This window comes from Pollachius pollachius (assembly GCF_949987615.1).
Source record: "Pollachius pollachius genome assembly, chromosome: 9".
In the NCBI taxonomy this organism is placed as follows: Eukaryota; Metazoa; Chordata; class Actinopteri; order Gadiformes; family Gadidae; genus Pollachius; species Pollachius pollachius.
Genome location: NC_136942.1, coordinates 2,516,633 through 2,529,488, shown reverse-complemented (window position 1 = coordinate 2,529,488; position 12,856 = coordinate 2,516,633). Strand labels below are relative to the sequence as shown.

The following is a 12,856-nucleotide window of genomic DNA, read 5'->3' as shown; positions in this document are numbered from 1 at the left end:
CCCGGAGGAGTCTACTGAGATATACAGCAGACAGAACTCATTGCGGCTGCATGTATGCACCATACAAGTGGTGGTCACTAGCACTTCACTCATAGTCTGGGGCCATATAGGTGACGATTGCAGAGTAGGTTGACTGGTCAATAGAGACTGGGCCTGGATTTCCGGTCCTTTAACTTAATGAACAGGAGTGGAGAGAAAGCAACAGTCAGACGTTGGGGTCCCCCTGCATACCCCCTGCAGTCCCCCTCATCTTTCAGGGAACACGCCACGGTTATAAATTGCCTCCAGATCTAGGAAGCACATGAAGACATATGTGTTATACAAACTCCCCTCAAAGATCTTCAAAGAAGTAAAGGGTAGGTCTATCTGGACTCTGACCTTGTGGCAGCCAGACAGCAACTTTATCTTGTCAGTACCTCACCACCCCCCTGTTATTGTCTACCATCATTGATAGGTCTAAGACCTGGTTCTTCTGGATCTTCAGCCCAGACACTTTTGCCTTGCTTGACCCCTTCCAAGTACCTTTCATCTCCAGACAACATGCTCTCTGGAGATTGTCAGAACTCACAAGCCCTTCAAAGACCCAACTTTCTAAGTCGCGACCCAGGAAGATCCATCATCCAGTACACATCTATACCCTCGTTGTGGTCTATACCTACACAGTGAAATATATTCAAAGTTGTACTCAACTTGGGATTGTTGTCCAATGATCTTCCATTGGGAAGCCATAAAGACTATGTTAATATTCTGTCTCTTTTCTGATATCTTATGTGACCCCAGCCATGATGAGATGAAGACCCAATGGGAACATCCTAAGACTGGGAAGAAGAAAAGATGTGCTGGAGGTTTGTCTGCCACATCTAAAGTGTTTATCTGGCTTAAACTACCCATGCACTATTGGTTCGGCAGGGAGTTTAGAGACATTAAGGAGCAGGTCGGGGTTGGACATTACACAGATGGGTCCTTTAAGAGCAGCAAGGGGTTAGAGACAGTGACTACAGAGACAGGACATTAAGAGAAGGTAGGGGTTAGAGACAGTGACTACAGAGACAGGACAATAAGAGAAGGTAGGGGTTAGAGACAGTGACTACAGAGACAGGACAATAAGAGAAGGTAGGGGTTAGAGACAGTGACTACAGAGACAGGACAATAAGAGAAGGTAGGGGTTAGAGACAGTGACTCCAGAGACAGGACAATAAGAGAAGCTAGGGGTTAGAGACAGTGACTACAGAGACAGGACAATAAGAGAAGCTAGGGGTTAGAGACAGTGACTACAGAGACAGGACATTAAGAGAAGCTAGGGGTTAGAGACAGTGACTACAGAGACAACTCATAGAGTAGGCCTCTGGTTCAACAGAGCCCAGAGAAGGGACAGAGCCGCCTCTATTTTCTGAGGAGGCTCCGCTCTTTTAACATCTGCCGGACTATGCTGAGGATGTTTTATGAGTCTGCGGTGGCTAGTGCTATCCTGTTTGCTGTTGTGTGCTGGGGCAGCAGACTGAGAGTAGCCGATGCCAACAGGCTCAACAAGCTGATCAGGAAGGCCAGTGACGTTGTGGGGGTGGAGCTGGACACTTTGACAGCAGTGTCAGACAGGAGGATGCTGTCGAAGTTGCGGGCGATCCTGCAGTATGGCTCTCACCCTCTCCACAACGCTCTGGTCAAACAGAGGAGCTCCTTCAGTGAGAGACTCATTGCTCCTAAATGCACCACTGAGCGCCACAGGAAGTCATTCCTGCCTGTGGCCATTAAACTCCTCCCTCTGATAATCTGACAATGACTATTTAAAATATTATAAATTTGTGAATATAACCCACTAAGAGATGTCCACTTCTTACTTTATTCTTACTTTTATTTTATTGTATTTTATTTATAATTTTCTTTCATAATCGTATCTTCTACGCTTGTAATTTCTATTTGTACGGAGCACCTGGAACGAAACAATTTCCCCCCGGGGATCAATAAAGTTTTTGTGATTCTGATTCTGATTCTGAAAACAAGGGGTTGAATGTTGCATTTGGTTTAAATCCTGCTTTGGTGAATGTTTTGCTCTGTGATTGACTTCATCCATATATTTTCAAATTTCTATTCATATTTCTCCCCCTGTGCGTAACATCTATTTCCCCTTTTCTCTGTAGATTTACCATATGGATGGGAACAAGAAACGGATGAAAAAGGACAAGTGTTTTATGTTGAGTAAGTTGTTCCTTATTTAGACACTAAAATACAATATTCAGGATTTCATAAGACCATTTCATGAGTTAACTGTCATGAGTATGCATAACATCGCATCTTATATCTGTTACTTATCTACTTATCTCTGAATTTACCTTCTTCAATCCATAGGCCTACATGATTTAGCCTGTGAACCGATGTTTCATCTAAAAATACGTATAATTGATTTACATCCCTTGATCGAGTCCCAAAATATCCATGTCCAAGTCATTTTAGTAATTGATCAATAAAATTTATCAACAAATAATCGAATGATGATCGTTACAACATTCACAATGCTCAAATCCAAGCCAGTTTTTTAGGCTAACATAAAAGTGAAACCACAACCACTTTACTTTGAATAATATGCTTTAATAATGTCAATTGTCATTTCAGTCACATTAACAAGCGGACCACCTATTTCGACCCCCGGCAAGCTTTCACTGTAGAGGATGTGGTGCTGAAGCCGAAGCGATATGATGGGAACACTGCCGCCCTTGAGATTCTGCAAGGTCGTGACCTTTCTGATAAGGTCATCCTCATAACTGGCGGCAACTCTGGAATCGGTGAGTGCACATACTGAATTGTGTTTCCTTTCATTTATTTCATCGTGAAGTATTCCGTGTATTCATCTGCATTTCTGTAAAGGTAGGCCACCAGGTGGCGACGTGGTGCCGTGAAATGTTTGGAGAATGTATTTTTTTTTAACTTTCCGGACCAGAACATACCATGTCTCCCCTTATCCGTCTAAAACCAGACATTCATCAACATTAGCCTCCAAAATGATACAATTAGACCCAACAAATCATTCCTTAATGCCGAACATGATTGTATTGAAGTTCATTAGTGGTGCTAAATTGAATGTCATTGTTAACTGTAATAAATTATGGCCATTTGGCCCTACCGAATGCAAGGCTCACATTATAATGGTTTTTAAACAAATCTATTCCTCTTTCTTTTAGCTAACATTAGAGCAAGTGGCCCTTTATTTTGGACTGCTGAATTGTTCAGCACAGGTAGTGACAGTATTAGGGGAAATCAAATAAAGATAACTTTTGTTAATTGTATTTCTATTCAAATCTTTCTTCTCAATGTTGAGCAGTTTAATTGTTATTTTTTTCGTGAGATGACTGCAATCAGTGCAATATATTTAGAGTAATAGCAGCTACAGAGAAGAATCTTCACCTTACAATGGGGGTCTTGAACTAATTTAATGCACTGCTGACCTTGGGGATTATTCCCCCTAATGTCCACAAAACACTTCATCAAGCAAACCTAAAGTGGGAGTGTTTGCTAGTTAAACTAATTACATTTTGTCTGTCAAGGTGAGTCAGAGTAGCTGGCTGCCTATTTGATCAGTTGACCATATAAAAAAATATATACTTTTACTTGAACTACGAATTAACATTCAATCTCTGTATTGATTTGTTTTGCACAAGAATAAACAATGAGTAAAAAATGATATATAAAATAATTAAGTTAAGAATAATATATTATTAATGGTTTTGGACAAATTGCTTGGATACAATATCAGTATGTATATGTTTGCATGTACCTTGTGTGTGACAGATACAGAACCAGAACATTAAAAGTTTACATTTATTTAAAATAAAAAATATATTGGTTTAGATAATAATTAAGGCAAAACCATATATTGTTAGATAGGTTGACGAATTAGCCGGTTTTAGATTCAAAGACGATATAATTGGATTATTGAAAAAAAATCGATATTCAATTTCGCCACAAGAGGGCACAGGTGGCCCATCATGCCAGTCGAGCCAATAACGTCTTTATTTAATTTTAGACGAAGCTTAACACTTGAGAGGAAGGTGAATAAATAAGCTCCATAGTTGTTTTTACCTCACATATAAATGATTACATATAATATATAAAACTAATGTAAAAAATAATAATTATATGAATATGAATTTCATGTACATATAATGATGCTTTGTGCTTATAATTAACATGCCAATAGTAATTGCCGCTGCTTGAATGCCTCTTTGACATTCCAGTGGCTTATGAGTAAAATTAGCTTATGCCAATTGGTTGGACACTTTTAGCATTTTATTTGTATCTGTAGATAGTGTCAAAGCTATTTTCAAAATGAGGAATCAAATTTAGTAATCAAAAAATACAAATTTCCCTACCAAATTTCCATAATTTTATACTATTAATTTTGCTTTTAATGCACATTCATTTAAAACACATGTATGGGTTTATTTATGCATGAAATGTAATTGTGTGCGAGTTTGTGACCAACCTTGAAATAGTGCTCGGAGGCGAGATATTATGGTCTGTCCTGCCTATGTGCTCACCATGTTCTTTGCACAAGCAAATACTGTACCTCCCCTCGGTTCCCATGGTAATCGAAGAAGCCATAACTCCAATTGTTTTTATAATCCTACTGCTTTGTTTTTCGTTCTCACTTATTCCCTCCCCCCCCCCTTTCCCCCCACACACACTTTAATGGCTCTCTGACTGCTATAGACTGGTGCTTGTACACCTGTACCTCACCATTGATCTGTAGAAGCTTTGACCCCGCTACAGGCCCCTCATCCATCCCCATTACACACGCTGGCTCTGCCTTTAATTCCCCCCAATTCAACTAACTCTCAGCTTATCAGGGGCCTGTTGTCCTCACAGCACTCTGTAGGCTGTATGCTGCCTCGGCGCTGCCTGGTTACAGGTCCCCCAACTCGCTCTTACTCGAGGTTCTGTTTCAACCTGTTTTTCATATTCATCTGTGGAGGTGAATCTGAAACGTTGGATTCAGCAACACCCCATGACCAAAAGATATCCCCGGTTCCGGGTGGGCGTCTCCTCGCTATATTAACATTGTGACTTCTGTGTCCAGAGCGCTGGGATGGTAATGTTCCAGCACTAGGGACCACTGTCTGGGTTCACCTTGTCACAGGCTAAACTTAGTGTGTAGAGGGCTCGGTCAGGGATCATGCAGCTTCCTGTCCCACTGTTCCAGGCACGCATGCATGCATGCACATTTATCTAGATGTTATTCATGCGATTTATAATCCACCAATATAGCGCCCATGAGGGATTGCCGTTCTCTTTGCCTTTTCGAATAAGCAGGTACAGCCTCACCCTGGGAATATAACATCGGATAAAGTTTAAAGTCATGCGTTGCAGACGTTCTTCTGTATTTCCCGTACTCGGTATTAACGCGTTGAAGTCTATCTCAGGCCTCTGCCGTGTCTTCCGTTGGGCGAGCGGCGGGCCCGCCAATCTCGGCTGTGTACTTCTCCTGAATCCCTTCGTTGGTGTTGAGGTGGGGGAATCACAGAAGGGTTAATGCGATCCGGGGCAAAGAACAGTGGGGATTAGGGACCGGGCGGGGCTTCCCTGTGTAGTCTGCCCGTCGTCAGTGGTTCGAACACGGCTACGCAGCCGTTGTCCCGGGACTTTGCCTCTATTCTTATTCATGGGAGGAGAGGTGGTTCTGTGTTTGTGTTGATCCCGGCGTTGTGTTGGTAGATTAGGCGTGGGGTCCTCGCTCCACTCTCCGCATGGAGAGATGTCTGATGCCAGATGCAATGAGTTTGCAAGGAGCTTATATCCCGAACCCGGCTTTGTGGTTGATCATTAGATTGAGGCAGATTTGTTAAGCATAACTGCCATTAAATTGGCTGCAAAGCCCTGGTATTTACTGCATGGCTGTTTATGAATAAGGACCTCCTTAAAGAGCCACGCGGCGAGGCGGTAAACCCGCGCAGCTTTAAACCCGAGCGACGTTAAGGAGCAGAATGCATTATTCATAGTAGGACGAATTAGATGGATAAAAAGATGTTTCTGGTGAGGGTGGCATGTGGCTCCTGTGTGTGTGTGTGTGTGTGTGTGTGTGTGTGTGTGTGTGTGTGTGTGCGCGCGCGCATCTCAATGTGTGTGTGTGTGAGAGAGAGAGACACTGTGAGCATCGCTGAGTGGCTGACATCCAGATAACTCTTTCGTTGATAATAGCAGGCATGTGTGTTTGTGTGTGTGTGTGTGTGTGTGTGTTTTTGTGTGATTGTTTTGTGAAGCCTTCCTCGGGAATAAGCAAATGTGTGCCCTGGTCTCAGATGAGAGAGAGAGGGAGAGGTGGGATAGGCCTGGTTGTGGGGGGGGTTATGTGCTGCTTGTGTGACAATAGGAGAACACAGGAAGCCCGGACCCATGGGCCAGAACAGCTCAACCTTGGGCTGTAATCACCACCCATACATCCCACTTTTGGGGTGACATCAAACTCTTCTGGAACTAATGAAGGGGAACCAGAAGGGCGTCCGCGGATTGGAGAGAAGGGGGGGAGGGGGTCTCCTTATCTTTGGAAAGGAACAGGTGCACTCATCATTAAGACACATCCGAGTTAGTATGGCCATGGAATGAGGAAGTGTTTTGGAACCGCCTAGCGTCTGTAAGACCCTCGGACACACAGCGGGATAATAGCCCCAGATTGAGATTTACTCCCCCTACCTCTATAATCCAGATTATTTCAGACAGGCTCTCAGAATGATACCATAAACGTGTCCAATTTAACAGCTATTGGATTTTATTGCGGATGATGCACCAAATTAAATAAGCTAGTTTAGGGGGTCGGGGAGTGCACAGGAGGACACTTGCTTTATTTCCCCATTACATTCCTTTTTGCTATTTTGCAGCCCATTCATTTAACCAATTTCACATCATGAGAAATGTATTGATAAAAACCAGATTGGTAAATCAAGAAATGAAGCTGAATGTGTGTTTATATAATGATGAAGCTTTCGGTGCTGTGGTCTAGCCATTGGTCTGCTTGGAAGAAAAACCGCAGCTTTTGGTGGAGTTAAAGGGGGTGGGCGGGGGGCGGGAGATTGAACATGTTCACCCACAGGTCCGCTGTAGTGATCAGAATTGAATTCTGCATGCTCAATTGTTACGGAGCTTATTTTACTTAAACGCCTCTCTGTGGATGCAAATCAAGGGAACGAAACAAAAGCGCGCTGCTCCGATTGCCAAATAAACACGCTCACTGACGAGGCTGGTAATGATGTCATTACTTTGAGCCAATACACCTGTGTATGAGGCGGTATCCGCAGAGGGGCGGTGGGCCGCGGAGGACAAACAAAGCGTGAAATCACTAAATCACACTCATTATTGGGGATATCAAAGGGGCCAGGATCTTAATCTACCATGAAGAGCATTCGCTGCTTCACAGAATTCCCCTCATACTAGCCCGCTGAAATGTATTTCCAACAATAGCGGAGCCATTAACTGTGTTGTTATAATGTCAGATATATTTTTTTAAGTGTTAAAACATGCACACAACTATTTGTGCGCTGTCGATCTGTCTGCGTTAAATTGCCTTAACCATGAGGTCCTGTTTTTTTTTCTGATTACCTCTCATTGGGCTACTTACTAATTGTTACGTGATCATTAGTCCTACTGTTAATCCACCATAAATAACCTCGAGGCAGCCGCAGCACGGTAGTCAGGGCTACTGAACGCGTGTGAAAAACGGCATACGGCAGCTGTCGATCCGGCAGAACCGCAGTAGACCCATGGACCTATTAAAGAATAGAGTAGACCCTGGAAGAACCCTCCTCCTCCCGCCGCGGTTTCCCTCCCTGTCTGACCCCTCGTCATGTTCCGGCGTCAGCGCGAGACGCAGGAACAGCGATCCGCTCCTTGTATCACCTGACCAAACTCGTTCTCGCGCGGCCTTCTCGCGGCAGCACGAGCGGCAGGGCAAGCGACGTCTGCGTCACGGCGACGCCACACTCGTTATTTCACAATTAATGTCAAGACCTTGTTATTTGTCACTGGAAAATACACGGCGCGGTTGCCACTGTTGTTGTTGCTGGCATATTCTAATTTGTCCCCCATTATGGAAAACACTGGCGTCGATTAATTTCACTTTCATGGTTTGTACACACAACAAGTGAGCGTTAGGTGACGTTGTTGACAGGCTGCCAGTAGGCTAGTGACAAGAAAAAAGTATGGCAAAAAATATGTATATTTTCCTAGCCTACATATAAATCAAAAAATAGTTTACCCTACTGCTAAACACTTTAAAAAAATGAATTTAACCCTGGTATGGCTTTTAATATACACATAATTCAAATGTCTTCTGGATATTAGGGGAGTTTTATCTTACCTAACTACCCTTTTTTGGAATTGCATTTCTATGCTAGGACTACATATTTATTCAGTTAGTCAAACTTCTTGCTGCCTTATTTTCCTTTCCATTGCCTGTCAGTCGAATTATCTTTTCTGGCGACTGGAGCCCTCGACGTTATACTACCTAATAAGGTGTCATATAATTTAATTCCATGCTTCACTTGTCAGAGAGCGCTTCCGATCCTACTCCAATTTTGAGTTCTAATAGATATTACCCCTTAACACTTTCCTCACAATTAGGCTTCTCAGTTTGGCTCTTAATGAAAATCAGATTAAGACGTATAATCTAATTACGGTTCATATTAATCCACACTCCCGAATGCTGTGACCACACGAGACTTCCTTTGGCTTAGTCACCGCCGTGATTGTTAGTCTGTCAATCAGGGCAATGCACACGCACGCATGCGCGCACACACACACACACACACACACACACACACAAACACTGCCTGCGTGCGTGCGTGCGTGCGTGCGTGTGTGTGTTTGTCTGCCTGTGTGTATACTACAATGATACAGCATAGGAAGAACATCAACATTAACGGAAATATCAAAGAAATTAGAAAATATGCATAAACCCATTAAACCCACGGGTGGAAATGACCCATTTAGATTTGGTCGTTTTAATAACAAACTTCTTCTGATCCGTGTGAGTTTGGTCCGTGTTCCGGTGACGTCTCACGGTACGGTCTTGGCCGTGATGAATTCGGCACACATCGGAGAAGTTAGCAAGATGGGAGAAATGTCCTTATCAGAGGTTCCTTTGATGTTCCCCGGACGGAACTTGTTCCGCGGTGCATCGTTATTTCAACCCGGGTTCGCCGTGGATGTCATGTCTGCTCGATTGTTCACCCGTTCGTCTCTCCTCTATTATGAGTGTTGTTTGCATAATTAATGTGCTGATGGCATAATTACTGACATAATTAGCAACATGCCCCCCGCCGCAGCTCGTGCGGGTGTGGATACCTTCGCTAAGGGCAGTAGTGGAACTCGCGCTCGCCGCTATCTGCGAGTCTTCCAACCACATTAATTCTATCAGTTACATCACTTCAGAGAGACGTGATTAACTTCCTTCACCAGTCCACTGGGTTCACTCAATAGGAGAAATTATATGGAAAATTGATGTGGATGTGTAACCGTACCCTCCTCAACCACTCTGGAATTCAACTGCCCTGAGAATCACTTATCTTCAGAATGGTAATCTTTAAAGCTTTGCTCTGACTCTCTCTCTCTGTGTCTTTGTCCCTCTCTCTGTCGCTCTCTCTCTCTCGCTGTCTCTCTGTCTCTCTCATGCTGTCTCTTTCTCTGTCACTCTCTCTTTATCTGTCTCTCTCTCTCTCTCTCACTCGCTGTCTCTCTTGCTGCCTCTCTCTCGCTGTATCTCTCTCTGTCGCTCTCTTTATCTGTCTCTCTATATCTCTCTCGCTCTCTTTATCTGTCTCCCTCTCAATCGCTGTCTCTCTCTCTCACTCGCTGTCTCACTCCATCTCCTTTCTCCTCACGGCTCTGTCTGCCCGTCTGTCTCTCTCACTCGCTGTCTCTCTCTCTCACTCGCTGTCTCACTCCATCTCCCTTCTCCTCACGGCTCTGTCTGCCCGTCTGTCTCTCTCTCCTGTCTGTCGCTCTCCACTGCTGCAGGGTTTGAGACGGCCAAGACCTTTGCACTGCACGGAGCCCAGGTGATCCTGGCGTGTCGGAACCTGTCCAAGGCGAGGAAGGCCATCGACCTCATTCGGCAGGAGTGGGTGAGTGCCACACACGGAACCTTCCAGAACCATCCATCACCGGGCACCTCCTGAGCCTTGGAACCCTCCTGTGAATGGGTGGACATTTGACCCGCGATACAGAGACCGGCAATGGTAAAAGAAAAAGGTTCCCACCTCAGTGGAGGAAGAAGGGAGGGAGGAGGCTGCGGGAGGAAGAAGAGAGAGGAAGGGGGAGATAATTACCTGAGATTATTGCTTTAATATAGCTGTGGCTGGCTTGTGTCCCCCAGATTTACGAGGGTTGGAAAATAAACAAGTGAAATGCGTGTGCTGAAGCGGAAAGAATAAGCCATTAGCACGGCTTGATTACAGAGAGACGGACGAGGATGACCTGGGTGCGCTTAGAGCATATATACATATATATGTGTATATATGCATACACATTCAAACATATATATATATATGTTTGAAAGTGTATGCATGTATATATGAGTTTGTATGTGTATATAGATATATGAGTGTGTATGTATGTATTGATATACTAATACAGATCAAGAGAAAGCAATAGAAAAGAGAGTGTGTGTATGTGTCTGTGTGAGAGAGAGTGAAATGCCTTTTAGCAAAAGTGAATCTGCAGTGTTTAAACTCATCCAAGGCTCTAATTTAACCCGGTCCTTGGGGCTGTCACTTCTTCGCCAGTGTAAAATTGTGCAATGGGTAAAATCCACTCAACACATCTATTAGTGTTGACTCCTCGTCCAAACCAATGAGACGTGTTGGGCTGTAAATAAAAAAGAAAAGTCTGTCTGATAATCCAATGAAAAGATACTTACTCCACACAAAATTTTCTGTGTTTGTAAAACATGCCATTGGTTGAGCAGGTTCAGAGAGGTTTTCAGATGTGATAGATCTTGCGTTAGCTAGGAACTGGTAGGATCTGAAAGCGCCTCAAATATTCCCTGCAAAAGGAATCAGATCACATCCCATCGCAGGCCAATGAATAAAAGTCTAAAATATCAGAATAAAGCTTTTGGTGCAAATTCTCCCCAGCGGCGACATTATTAATAGATTCAGCAGCAGAATGGAGAGGTGGATTAATCTTTATAATGATTGATGGACTCTCCTGGTTCTTCCCATGCTCCGATGCTAAGGTCATCCAGATAAGAGGGTATATTTTGGGGTCCCCTGTACAAAAGGTCGTCCTATCAACTTCCAGGTCCCTAACAATGTCCGGCCGGGCTGCCAAGAGTTGGACCGCTGTCCTGATTCCCCACGACTTCTGACCTCTAACTACCTACCTACTGAGAGAGAGAGAGAGAGAGAGAGAGAGAGAGAGAGAGAGAGAGAGAGAGAGAGAGAGAGAGAGAGAGAGAGAGAGAGAGAGAGAGAGAGAGAGAGAGAGAGAGAGAGAGAGAGAGAGAGAGAGAGAGAGAGAGAGAGAGAGAGAGATGGTTAATGGGTAACAATGGGCACTGGAAGAGCAGAGGTCACAGGTGAAATATTTCCCAGCCAATCGTACTGTTTGCTTCCATCCCTGCACTACTGTATAAACAGAACACTGTGCTGTAGTTTTGTCAGTGCTGCTACTTACATTTCAACCTAACACGGTAAGACGCCAGTGTGACACATCTGTCCAGCAGTGCCGGCCGGTCAGCAGAGGGTGTTGAGAGGGCCTTAATATCACTATATGACATGAACTATACATTTAATTGACTTATTTTAAATTATTCGTGCTCTATGTGCAAACTAATTCGGACATCCAGCCAATCCGGGCTAACATTCATACTTGCTCGTAAGTATGAAGTTGCTCACCAGCTTCCGCAAAAGACTCAAAACTCACCTGTTCCGAGTTCACCTCGACTCTGCATAGAAACCAATGCACAGCCACCATTGAATGTTGTACGTCCTGGCACTTGTACATTGCACTTATTCAAGGTACTTATTTGTTTAGCATCTACAGTAGCTGCTATCATTGCTTTACACTGGGAATGGGTTAGCCTAGCGATTGTAATACTTGCACTTGGTTCTATGAACATCTTTACTGTACCGACAGCGATATATTGTTTCACTTCTTATGACAAATGTACTTATTGTAACAAATGCACTTATTGTAAGTCGCTTTGGATAAAAGCGTCTGCTAAATGCCCTAAATGTAAATGTAAATGCGCGTTTGCTCCGCCAAATGAAAGAGCTAGGTACTCTGCTGGCGCCATAGCGCTCAACGGTTAACAGTTACCTTCTGATTGGTCCCCTTGATGTATGTGCCAAGCCCCTCAGACCCTCCCACCACCCTGCCAGCATACAAGCAGGTTAAGCTATCGGGTAACCGCAAAAGTGCCTGCGTGCTTGTGATTTATATTTCTTGATTGCCTCTAAAATTCTGCTTATCTTTGACTCTGGACCCCCTCAGAGGACTGGAACCCCCCCCATCTCCCGGGGTGGCCAAGGCCCTCGTTCTTCTGAGTAGAATAGTTTACACGCACACACTGACACACACACAAACACACTGACACACACAAACACACTGATACACACGCACACACTGACACACACAAACACACTGATACATACGCACACACTGACACACACAAACACACTGACACGCACGCACACACTGACACACACACAAACACACAAACACACTGATACATGCACACACTGACACACACAAACACACTGACACGCACAAACACACTGATACATACACACACAGTGGCACACAGTGAAACACACAAACACACTTACACACACAACACACTGACGCGCACAAACCCACTGATACATACACA

At 44.1% G+C, this 12,856-nt stretch overlaps 1 protein-coding gene across 1 annotated transcript in view; it reads left to right on the top strand.

The window, feature by feature from the left end:
- wwox (WW domain containing oxidoreductase) overlaps window positions 1-12,856 on the top strand; it is a 119,087-nt gene that overhangs the window by 824 nt on the left and 105,407 nt on the right. The window contains exons 2-5 of the mRNA XM_079743090.1: window positions 781-845; window positions 2,139-2,196; window positions 2,611-2,780; window positions 10,000-10,106. Coding sequence (XP_079599216.1) covers window positions 781-845; window positions 2,139-2,196; window positions 2,611-2,780; window positions 10,000-10,106 — 400 coding nt within the window. The remainder of the gene's footprint in view (window positions 1-780; window positions 846-2,138; window positions 2,197-2,610; window positions 2,781-9,999; window positions 10,107-12,856) is intronic.